We start from the raw sequence: 13,010 nt of genomic DNA, 5'->3' as shown, positions 1-13,010 counted from the left end.
TCATTTCCAATATTCGTCATATTCAATCGACCTTTCAAATGCATTAACACGTAGGAGAATGCCACCGAGCCATAGACGTTACACATGTCACCCACGATTTCCAATCACATCTCATAACATAATCACCCTCCCTCGTCCCAACCGGTACTGGGAATATCGATGGCCGTTCACCTAAGGCCATTTAGGATCCTGGGAATCCAAGTCAGCATACAGCCCGACTTGGCAAATTCATTGGATCCAAGTGCTTAACTTCGTAAATCCATTCACATACATATCAACTCATTTAGTTCGTGGTGACTTTCAATCAAGATCAGATCACAATAGATCAACATAACCTATAACCATACCAGCATGCAAATCATTCAATTCAGATCAATTCGAGTTTAATTTGATTGGGCTATGCAAATGCTCTACACAATTCAATGATGCAATCAAGGATATTCAACATGACAAACGAATAAACAGTTTAATTCCTGAAAATAAAGTATCAAACAAGTCCAAGAATCCCGCACCTGTTTAAGACGAGCGTACCGCTTAGTTATGGATCAGGCGTCTCGAATTGCCTCGTTAAGTCTTGCTCGACCGAGCCTACACCTATATTATACGTATACTTGGTTTAATTCGGGTTCAGTGGTCTATACGTTCACTTTTAGTTTACCAATGGTTCATACAATCCTAATTCAATTCTTATGCTTTGGTATCGGTTCTTTTCGGTTCCTTCTTTCTTACTCAAAAACCTTTAAAACTCACACAACTTACTTCTGGGTCCCTCAAACCCTACACAATTCCACTTAGGTTACCATTCATTCACCGTTTCACTACTTTGGTTCTCGGTTCAATTCAATTTACCTTTGGGTTAACCCTAATTTGGTCAAAACCTCAATTTAACCGTTAAACGTTCTAAAAATTTACGATCAAGAGGCAACCCTACCGATTACAAGTCTAATTGGTCGGGTTAAACAAATCAAATCACGATTATGCCAACTTTCATTTTTGGCACGAAACCCTAGAAATCAGATTTCACAAATCGGAGGAAATCGGGAAAAAGATTGACAAATAAACAACCAAGGAGTGTAGAGGAACTAGTCCTCGAGCAATTCGAACACAAATCTCGAGTTTAAAACGAAAACCAGAGAAATCGAGAAATCGTAGATTTTAGAGAGAAACAAAAAGAGAAAAGAATACCGAATAGGAGAGTTAGAAGAGATCCACGGGCGTTTACTTGGTTCCGGTTTCGATTTCTCGCAACAATCGGGGGTTTGAGAGGAACGGGAAACTCTCTCGCTCTTTTTCTTCTCTCTTGGCAGAAATTTCACTTAAAATGGTAAAGGAATGAAGTGGGAGAGAGAGAGAGAGCAGGAATTATGCAAATAAGCCCTTGGAATCACCCAGTGCGGATCACTCACCCGCACTGGATCTGAGTGCGGACGCACTCGACAGTTTGTAGGTCCTTCCAGCACTTTCCAGTGCAAAAATCGGTGTCGGTGCGGGTCCTCCACCCGCAGTGCGGGTCACTTCACCCGCACTCAGCACTTAGTCAGTTTTCAGCATGAATTTTAACACAGAAATCACCCGCAGTGCGGGTGGCTTCACCCGCAGTCAGAACTTAGTAGATTTTTGGAATAAATTTTAACACAGAAATCACCCGCAGTGCGGGTGGCTTCACCTGCACTCAGAACTTAGTAGATTTTTGGCAGAATTTCAGAAAAAGTCCGAGCGTAATGCGGACGCACTGACCCGCAGTGCGGGTGGCCTCACCCGCACTCAGTACTTAGCCAATTTCAGTTCAACACAGAAAATCATGAGTGCGGCCGCACCCACCCGCAGTGCGGGTGGCGTCACCCGCACTCACAGAAATTTCAAAGGCAATTTAAGGAAAACAGAAGTCAGTGCGGGTCAGTCACCCGCAGTCACCTACCAGTGCGGACGCAGTGAGCCTGTAAAGTCTCAAATTCTCAAAATTTCGACGCGGTTTCGATTCACACTTAACTTACTTAATTAGAGGAACCTAAATTAAGGTTTTAACTTTCATTTTGTTAGCACAATTAACTTGATTCTTTCTTTTAATTCATTTGAATTTAATTGTAAAAATTTCGTAACGTAACATAAACATTTTTCCTGTTTTCCACAATGGTGCTGACTGTTGAAATTTGTATGTGATAGAACTCGTGCTTTTTATTGGATTTAGATTGCGAAACTAATGGCATGAGATACTAAAATCGGTTTCAGCGGATCCAAATTTGCTCATTTTCTTGAGAAAAAGAGCACCCTTCTATTCTTCAATCTGAACCGTTCAAAAGCGATCAAACGGCTTCAATTCAATCTGATTTGTTTTAATAGATTATATTAATATGAAAGAAAAAAGTAATTGAAGCTGTTTGATCGCTTTGTGTCACTTTTACATACTCTCTTTGTGTCACCTTATTTTCCATTCAATTATATGTTGTTCTTAACACATTCTTACGATGATTGATACCAATACTACAATTGAATTTGAGCTATGAACATTGAGTTATCTAGATATTTCATTATCCTATGTGGAAAAAGTCAAAAGCCACTTGCATTTATATGTGTTGAACCTAAGAGCCAGTGCATTGTTTTCAGAGACTATCTGTACAATAATTGACAATTACTTATCTCTGAATTTTGAAAAAAAAAGAAAAAAACAATAACTCATGAGTTTCTAAACCATTACTCATCCATGTTAGAATCTGATATTCCTTCCCAACTCAAACTCATTTTTTACCCACCTCATACCAAATTTCTGATTTCGTCCCTCATCGTTTTGATACATTTAGGCTATGTTTGAATGTACTGAAAATAACGAGAACAGTGAGAATAGCGCTGTTTCGATACATCCAAACATACTCAATAGCTATTCGGAACAACGAGAATAGTGTTGTTCCGCTATTCCTACAAAAAGTCGGAATACCAATTGGTGCTCTCTCAAATGTTCAATCCCTTCATCGCTATTCTAAATATTCAATCCAAACAACATTTTCGCTATTCCAAATAGCACCACATCAGCACTATTCTCACACTAATGATATCCAACACCACAATTGCTTTTGCTCCGTCAATATTCAGTTCTTAGATATTTTGTGTTTTTTTTTCAGCAAATACAAATGGTCGTAATGTTAAGACAATTAGACACCGAATCATGGTATAATGAAGTGTCGCGTGAATGAATATATATCAATTTCAATCTGAGGAATCATCCGTGTTATCATCGTCATACCGAGGTCATATAATTAAGATGCATGTAAATTTATTCATTTAATTAGGAGACTTAATTAATGAGCATACGGGCTATTATTAAAAAAAAAATAATAGATTTAATAATGCGGTCAAGTCAAAATTTGAGAATTTTGACCGGTTATTTGTCTCGGATAATTATTATCTTCTCTCTTCTAAAAAAGTTTACTGGAACTAGAACTATTTTCAGGGTTGAGTTTCATTTTTTTAATCAAAATAAGATAATTTATAGAAAATATAATGTATTCAACAAGTAGCAATGTGTATCAAAACAACATTTTTACTATTCGGAATAGCTAGAATAGCTGCTATTCTCTATTACTTGTAAATGTTGAAATAACTATTATTCGAAAGTGCGAAGAGAGAGGGAAAAATAATTCTTTCTCGGATTTTCGCCAACACATTCCCGAAATAACAAAATTGACATTACTTTATGTTATCTCCACGTTGTGACAATTCGTTTAAGACCCCACTTGCTTATATTTTCTCTTAATTAACATATTGTTAACGCTATTATTTATCGATTACAACCATTCACTATTATAAATATACAATCCAAACAACATTTTTACAAATCCGAATAGCACCATTTTCACACTAATTTAAAAATCACTATTTTTTCTCTATTATCATTTGCTATTCTCAAATTTCGCTATTCTAACTATTATAGCTTCCATCCAAATGTACCCGAAAATGTTAAAGACATAATAAAAAATAACACAATAAACCGTGCATGAAATCATGCAGAGATTCAGAGAATATAAAAAGAATAGGACTGTTTAAAGCATTTTTTTTAATCTTAAACACATAAAAAATTAAAAACGCATTATGTTTAATTAAAAGAGAAGCATGCAAAATTGACCCCTTATTATGTATTTAAAATTTAGTACGTCTGCCTTGAAAATGATAAGGCATGCAACTTTTAGAAAGTACGAAACAGGAATTAGGAATAACAACGCGTGCAATTTGTACTGCAATTTGTACTAACCACATCGTTATCTCATTTCGTGTTTTCATTTTTGATTAGTGACTTGACATTATTTCATTTCTTATTTGTATTAAATGCTACTTTTTAGTTTTTGTAGTCCATTTGTCCACGATTTTTTTTTTTTTAATACTTGATTGTGCAATGTCCGGACGGAAGAATTATAATTAATGCATAGGCACATATTAGAAAAATAAAATAAAATATACGAGGTCATGAATAATAATTTATATGCTATCTATTTCTGTGAAATACTCTCAAAGATGTGAAGTCCTTTCGGTACGGCGGTACCACTTTTTTTTCTTGAGCAATAATTATGTATAACATTAGTGTCATTTCAACCTATATAACACTAATTCTAAAACCTATCAAATCGATTTCAAACGGTGAATTCAAACCGTTCAAACCGATCTACTTCATTAGTTATGCATTTACATGCAAAATTTATAACTTTTCGAATTTATTTAGTATTAAGTCAGGTGGTCAAATGTGTGAGTTTTTAAGTTAATTTTAATACATTCATTTTTCAATATTTTTACCGCTTGATTTGATACTAAAATAACTCGAAAATATAAAAAAATTGTATGTAAACGCATCACTCATAATGTAAATCGGTTTGAACGGCTTGGATTAGTCGTTCAAAATCGATTTGATAGGTTTTAGAGTTGGTGTTATATAGACTAAAATGACACTGATGTTATATTAGCCAAACTCATTATTAATGGAGTGAGAAGTGACATTGCTCTATTTTCCAAATAAGTTCTTTTTTTTTTCCTAATTTAATAATATCCGTGCTAGGTTTAATTTGCTTTCTTTGTCTCTTTTAAGATAATTTACGCTTTCACTGTCCACTGATACGCATCAATTTGCCAGTGCCATTTTTTTCAAACCAGTGGATCAGTGACATCGGCAAATGTCCTTTTCCCTGGGAATGAATTTTGTGAACTTAATATTGCAAAAAAACAATCGATAATTGACCAATCACGGACACGTGTCTGTTAATTTATTTTTTTTCCTTTTATGTCACTTAATTTTATTTTTGTTCCAATTAAATTATTCCGGATCCGTTATATTTAAATTAGCATAAAAGGACGACAACCAATCTTCAGTCTCATCTATTTCTTTTGAATCGAAGTAAAAATATTTATGTTATAAAATTTTCAATTTATAACTAAGAGCATCTACATCCCTGAAACTCTTGAAGTTTTTAAATAACTGTTAACTAATTTTTAGAAATTTTGTCTCTGAAAGTTTTTAAACCCCCACATCCCTGAAACTAAAATTAGAGTTTTTTAATTGCCACATCAGCAAATAAACTACAGGAGAAAAAAATTTCTGCGAATTATTTAACCATGTTAGAGTTTATAAACGATTTCTTATTAAGAAACTTTGGAGCAAAATTGCTAAATAAGAAACGCATGTGCATCCCTGAAACTGATTTAAAAACTGCCACATCAGATTAAAAACTCCAAGAGTTTCAGGGATGTAGATGCTCTAACCATCACAATTTTGATAACCATTCAATTAGTTCAAGATATATTTTTACAGTTAGAATTTGGATCTTATGCTACCCAGCTCAAATATCTCAACATTTTTGTTTTATTACTTCCGTGAGATAAAGAAAAAAAAAAATAGGACAAAGCAGTGTTGTAAAAAGCGTCCGTTTAAGCCGATTAATCGGCAGATTAGTCGTTGGTGGTGACCAAATCGTTATGGATTTTCTCAGCTAATTGACCGATTATTTCTAATTATGACCAATTATTTTTAATTATTTCTGATTAATCGCTTGACGGTACCTTATATGTCCGATGACCGCATATCGTTATTTACAACACTGGGACAAAGCATAGCATGTATACTCCATTTATTATTAAAAAGAAGACGAGAGAGACAAAGCACGGCATAGCATTTTTTAGATTTTATCCGACGAACATGATTGAACGCATAAATATAATGCATTATTTTTTTTTATTTTTTTGAAAGTGAAAGAAGGGAGTGAGGCTCCCAGATTCCGATTAATAATTACACCAAAGGTGTAATAGAGTAATGTACAGAGATCAAAATATACCAGAAAAAACAAAAAGAAGAAAAACAAGGAAGTAAAGCCATTATAAGAGAAGAATAAAGAAAAGAAAAAAGTGAAAACTTGAAACCAGTGTTTCAGGGACCGTATTTTACTCAGAAAATCAGAGACCAACTTCTTGCATGATTTCAAATATAAAAGTAGGTTTCCAAGAGTCCAAATACATTTTATTATGAATATAATGTTTATGTGATTCATAATGATTGTCTAAATTTTGAAATAGAAGACAAAAATGTAAAATATAATCAAACACACAAAAATAATATGACAGCTAAGTAATTTGGTTTATCTTCCATCACAAAGCAAGTAATTTTAAAAATCCATAGTCACACGGTCATAATTTTTTATGATTATACATTAAAAGCAAGATTTTTTTTTTGTTAAAGCTAATTATTCAAAAGCTTCATAGTAGGTTACACATTTGAACAGAGAATTTTGTAATACACGCATGACACTATTTATACAGGAGTCCGAATCTGCTGTAATCCCGGAAGGGATTACAGGGCCCTGAAATTCCAATATCAACAGTTCAAATATTTTCTGCACAAATCTCGAAAAAAAAAGTTTTCATGCACAAATCTCGAGAAAGGCTAACGGTTCGGATTGGGATTACAGGGTCCTGTAATTCTCCAAGAATGAATTACAGCAGATTTATTTTCATTTATATAGGATGGTGTTTTGATTTTATTATCTGTGCTCTCCGTGAATTAAAAACTGCTCTGTCAAAATATGTACTTTTCATAGCAGTGTTGTGCAAAACGGCTTTAACGGCCATTTAATCGTTAATGACGGTCAAACTGTTACAAATACAATTAACAGATGCATATTTGTAGATGAAAACGATTAATTGGTCGTTTTACTGTTTAATTGTCCGTTTATTTTCGTTTATTCCAGTGAATATTTTATTTTCACATTAACTTTTTTTCTTTGATAATGTGTGATAATAAGTTTTATAAATCATGTATTGTAGTTTTATTTGTGCTTGGACATATATTCAATATTTTGTATATATGTTTTTTCTTCTTACTTACTTTAAAATTGATTAATTCTTCTGTGATTTATATATCATATATTTTTCTTACTAATTATTGATGTAAATTTTTTAATTAGTACGGCATATTCATTTATGAAACTAAGTTGTTATCATAAACTAAATCTAGTGACTTTATGTTGGAGTGTTTCATTTCTTTCAAATAATATGTTATTAGTTTTAAAAAAAGTTTAATTTTTGAATTCATTTTTTCATTAAATAAATGTGTTACTTACACATGTAAAGTGCTTATGCGATAAAAAAAAAATAAAACTATTGTCTGTTATAATGATGGAGTTAAGTTAAATTAAGTTTATTTGATAAGTTTAATGAGTTAAATAAAATATTTGTAATAAATTATGATATATACATAAAGAGGAGGATTCAAATGCCTCCATCATGCCTCCATATTTTAAACTTTAATAATTCAAAATTTAAATCTTAAAATTTAAAATAAAACCATTAGATGTGATCTATGTTATTTTCTTTATGTGCTCATAAAAAATATATCACATTTCAATTTTATTTTTATGTGGATCAATAAGTTCGAAAATCAACGTCTAAAAATTATCTACATTAGTATGTTTTTTACAAGCTTTTGATAACAACCAAAATAAAATTGAAATGTCATAATTTTTTACACGTGCATAGATAAAATGATATATATCATATCTAATGGTTTTATTTTGACTTTTAAGTTTTAAATTTTGAATTATTAAAGTTTTAAAAATGGAGGCATGATGGAGGTACAAAAAACGGAGGCATTTGAACCCTCCTCATACATAAATTTAATAAAAACGTTATATTGTCCGCATAATTCTGATTAATCGACCATATACGGATTAATCATTTTGCAGTATTTCGTTCGTCCGACGACCGCATACTGTTATTTACAACACTGCTTGATAGTTTAACATGTTTGTTAAAATACGGATGCATAATAGACATTAAGAAATGAACTCGCCTCGACTCAATATTAAACCAGTTTTTGTTATTTATACTTGGAAATTGGTTTTCATCGTGTGGGCTACAGCACTAAATCTCATCGGCCTTGGGCTCAACATTGATCTGACAGGCTCATGAGTTATACCGGGCTCTCGTTTAGTTCGCTTGGCCCAGTACCCTTGCCCGTAGGACTGGGCCCCCTCACAGTCTCACAGACTCCCAGCCCGCTTCTTTCCACCGCATCGGCCCAGTAACCCTTACACAGACTCCCGGCCCGCTTATTTCAACCGTGCCCGGCCCATTGCTCATTAAACCCCTGGCACAAGTTGCCACTGCCTCAAGATTTAGCACCCCGCCATCTATCGCTATCGCCGTATTGCGCGATTGTTCTTTTTCTCCCCTCTTCTCTCTCAGGTCCAATTCTGAAGGTATTATCTTATAATCCATCCATCGTTAATCAATATTTCTTCAAGTTTGCACTCTAGATTGAACTCTTTCACGTACTTCGTATAATTTTTTTCGAATTCCCTTTTCTATTAGGGATTTCATCCGACAGAAAATTGACAAATAATACTAACGCTGCGTTTCTCTGTGCTTTTTCCAAAGTTATTCTTGAAAATATTTTGATTCTTTTCCGATCGCATTTTTTTTTTGATGTGAAATTTGATCTTGTGGAGTAGGTATGGCCTCCAGGCTGACTCAACTAGCGGCTAAGGCGAAGCAAGCATCTCAGTTCGTGACGAAGGGTGGGTGCGACTACTACAAAAGTCTAATGGAGAAGAACAAAAAGTACGTTGTTAATCCGCCTACTATTGAGAAGTGCGGAGAACTCTCCAAGCAGCTCTTCTACACCCGTCTCGCTAGGTTACTTTTTTCTCTTATTCTTAGTTCTCCACATATGTTTAGTCCATGATGAAATTTATTGGATTTTTTTTGTGGTTTTCTTTTTCAAGTTATAGAAAGATTAGGTCTTGGACCTTTTGGATGACTATTCCTTGAAGATTGAAAAATATATTAGAGATCCGATTGTTAGTTTGGAGTTATATGAGTAAGCATGATTCAATTTATGTTAATTCTGGTGTATTTTGCTTAGAGAATTGTCAAAAATAAGCTCTCCTTATTTCCTTTAAAGAAACAATTGGAGGTAAGCAATTCCTTCAATACTGTTTTCTTTCTAGTTTTGTGCTGTTATTGCTACAATCCACAAAACCCTAAACCCTAGTTGGAAACTTTGCTGCTTCAGCAGAATTTTTTTTTATTTTCCCTCAAATGTAGCCTGAACTCGATTGATTTTTTCTCCTCTCTTTGTAATTTTTTGTAGATTCTCAAATTATATCATTCTTACTTGCTACTTTATTGTGTTGTATTTAGTTCTACTATTTTGTTTCTGAAAACCGTAACTGTTTCTTGTCCTGTTACTCTATATCCTAGACCTTTATTTGAAAGATGGCTATTGTACAAGTCAAATTCATTATAGGTGCTTTCATCGTTTGACCCATGCATTGCTATTTTAGTTTAATGGCTAGGTTACTACCAACTTTTCAATGGTACCGATCTGACTAATACTGGTTCTCATTACGGTTTTTGGGGGAATAAGTCAATGTGATTGAGCTTAACTTGTTAATAAATCCTTACAATCTGAAAGAGTATGAAAAGCAGAATGGTGATAATGGCTTTGTACAGTGGTAGCAGGCAAGTTAAGGTCTATATGGTATCAGTGAATAGCAAATACCATAATGAACTGTACAGGTAAGACAGTCTGGTTTATCATTGCTTATGGACGATTAAAATGAGATATCACTGACTGACTGACACATGCACACACATAAGTTAAATTATATTTTTTATATTTCTGTTGACTGCCTAAAAGTTTCTTTTGCTTTGACTGTATACGAGTAAGTCTTCAATCCTTTTGGGTTTGTCCGTAATATTTTTCAACCTTGCTACATAAATAAAAGCATTCAACCAGCAGTGCCCTCCAGAAATAAAATTACTAATATTAAATTGTATAAATTTATTCACTATATGATTTTTTTCTGTAACAGTATACCAGGCCGGTATGAAAGTTTCTGGAAAGAAGCGGATGGTTTGAAGCAGTTATTGAAGAACAAGAAGGATCTGAAAGTAGAGGAGGCCGGCATAGCTGCCATGTTGGGCATTGAACTCTATCTCTTATTTTGGGCTGGTGAAATTGTTGGCCGAGGCTTCACCATTACCGGCTACAAAGTCTAAATGAGACATTAAATTGTTGGCTGAGGCTTCACCATCCTCTTTTAACTTGGTTTCACCTTATGGTAGTTCTCTTTTGGAAGTTATTTCTGAAGTTTAAACTGGTAGTAAGCAGGGAAAAATTTCTTAGATATTATAAAAGTTGCATGTTTTTGCTTTTTTTTATAAATCAAAGTTTTGTTTTGAATGTTCTTAATTTGTCATGCTTTGCTGGAGTTGTTGGCCTGTGATGTAGGATGGACAACTACAAAATATTGAGAAATTTCAATAGAGACGAAAGTTCACATCCTTCTCTTGTTTTGATGAACTGAGAATGATGGATCAAATTTATAGGTTCGGTTCGATTTTGCCCCCTCTGGAATTTCATTTGTTCCTTCTGTACTTTTGGTTTGTAATTAATGTTAATTTTGGTTTGTAATTAATGTTAAATTTAGGGTTAAAATTATTATAAATTTGTTGAATTCTAATTGGTAATTAGGATTACAAGTCAAAGTATTGAAAATTAAAAGTTAGATCATTGTTTTTATCTAATATCTGATTAGCTAATGAGTTTGAACCCGATTAACTATTTAAATCCGATTTGTTATTTTTTTGCCCCTTGTAAAAATTCTGGATCTGTCTGCCCCTGCCTCAACTCTTTATACATGCTCATACATGGTTGATATTTTTTACAAAAAGGAACTGCTAGTAATGCTAGCGGTTGGTTTCGGTGAGCCCTACGTATCCGAAGGTAAAAAATAATCCTTAAAAAACATATATTTTACTGACCATACTAGAAAATTGTTTTGAAAATTTTGTTGAGCAGCATAGTTGTTGTTAACGATAAAGTGATGTAATAATTTTCTTTTCGTCTTTGTAGTAATTTCTCTCTTTGAATCTTTTTTTTTCTGTTGTAAATTGTGTTTTATTAAATACAAATTGGAATTTTTTTTTTTTTTTGGGTTTAAAACCCGTAGGCGATTATATTGATCCAATGATTTACAAAGTAGCTATTACATATGTTTCTTTTGTTTAAATTAAAAAGAATTAAAACCTATACATTGAGCTATTTGTATAATAATCTAATTTGCTATGTTAGAAAATAAAAAAATACGTGAAGTCAGAGAATGCGAATTGGTTTATTCACGCCCAAATAGTTAGTAGGTGGGCCTTCCAGTTTTCTTCTCTGAGAATGCAGACACAGCAGTAATTTTTTCGAGTTACATAGCTCACGGACTATGCCACATTGAGCCTTTCCTTGAGGACGAAATATCTTCTTCTTTTCGAACTCAACGTCGCCCAGAGGTATTCACAGTCGAGAGGCACTGAATCAAACTGAATCAGGACAGTCACCACTCAAAAAGGAGGAAGAAGAGGACACTGAATCAAACTGAATCAGGACAGTCACCACTCAGCCAAAATGACACTGAATCAAACCGGAATCGGAAACTAAATCAACCGGACCAGGACAGTCACCACTCAGGAAGGAGAAAGAAGAAGAAAGAGAGAAGGAAGGAGACAACTCATCAGTAACAACAACAAAAAACACATACCTTATTCTTATATAGATATAGTAGGTACTATGAGATAGAATGGATTCACAAATCCTCAATCGAACTCGGAGAGTCGAGACAAACGAAAAAGACAATAAGGAGCGGAACCTTTATACGGAGCCATCCGCTTAATTGAGAAGAAGCAAAATAAACCGAACAGATGAGGAGGAGCAGATGAAAGGACGGGGTGGGGCAACCAGCCACAACTCGACTCTCAAAATCACTGTCTTCGTTTCTCCTTCAGAATCGCTTTTTTCTGTGCGGAGCTCCCAAGGAGCAGCGGAGTTTTCAAGAGTTGCCTACGGAAGGGCTACTCCACAGAATACAAATTGGAAGTTAGAGCATCTACATCCCTAAAACTCAACAGGGTTTCTAAATAACTGTTAACTACTTTTTAGAAATTATGGTCTCTAAAGTTTCTAACTCTCACATCCCTGAAACTCATTTTAGAGTTTCTATTAAGCCACGTCAACAACAAATTAAAAAGGAGAAACAATTTGAGCCAATTATTTAGCCAACATAGAGTTTATAAACAGTTTCTTAATAAGAAACTTTCCTGCATAGTTTCTAAATAAGAAACTCTCTCACATCCCTGAAACTGGATTAGAAACCGCCACATCAGATTAGAAACTCTAATAGTTTCAGGGATGTAGATGCTCTTAGTAATCTTATGGTGAAGCGAATCCTTATTTTTGTCCGGATTTATTGCTGCCTTGCTGGTTATTAGCTGATACTTCTGATTTAAAATGGAACTACAAGCATTTCACAGACTTTTTTTTTTGGTTGTCTTGGAACTTTGCTGATTAAATGAAAACAAGCAGCAAAAAAAAAGAAAATGATGATGCGAAAAATAAAAAACATACTAGTATTTCTGTGCGTTGTAACGTGAATATATTATAAGAAAAAAAAAAGAAAAACGATTCTTATACAAAATAATATATTTTCATAAAA

At 33.7% G+C, this 13,010-nt stretch overlaps 2 protein-coding genes across 3 annotated transcripts in view; both read left to right on the top strand.

Annotated features, from left to right (window-relative positions):
• LOC144563684 (calcineurin B-like protein 7) overlaps nucleotides 1-13,010 on the top strand; it is a 73,884-nt gene that overhangs the window by 40,695 nt on the left and 20,179 nt on the right. The window lies entirely within an intron of this gene.
• Nucleotides 8,979-10,723, top strand: LOC144563194 (uncharacterized). The gene is made up of 2 exons (XM_078312612.1): nucleotides 8,979-9,162; nucleotides 10,344-10,723. The coding sequence occupies exons 1-2, from the start codon at nucleotides 8,981-8,983 to the stop codon at nucleotides 10,528-10,530; spliced, it is 369 nt and encodes a 122-aa protein (XP_078168738.1). The 5' UTR covers nucleotides 8,979-8,980; the 3' UTR covers nucleotides 10,531-10,723.

This window comes from Carex rostrata, chromosome 12, assembly GCF_964058835.1.
Source record: "Carex rostrata chromosome 12, lpCarRost1.2, whole genome shotgun sequence".
Lineage (NCBI taxonomy): Eukaryota > Viridiplantae > Streptophyta > Magnoliopsida > Poales > Cyperaceae > Carex > Carex rostrata.
Note: the sequence above shows the minus strand (reverse complement) of the source record. Positions and strands in the feature narration are given on the sequence as shown.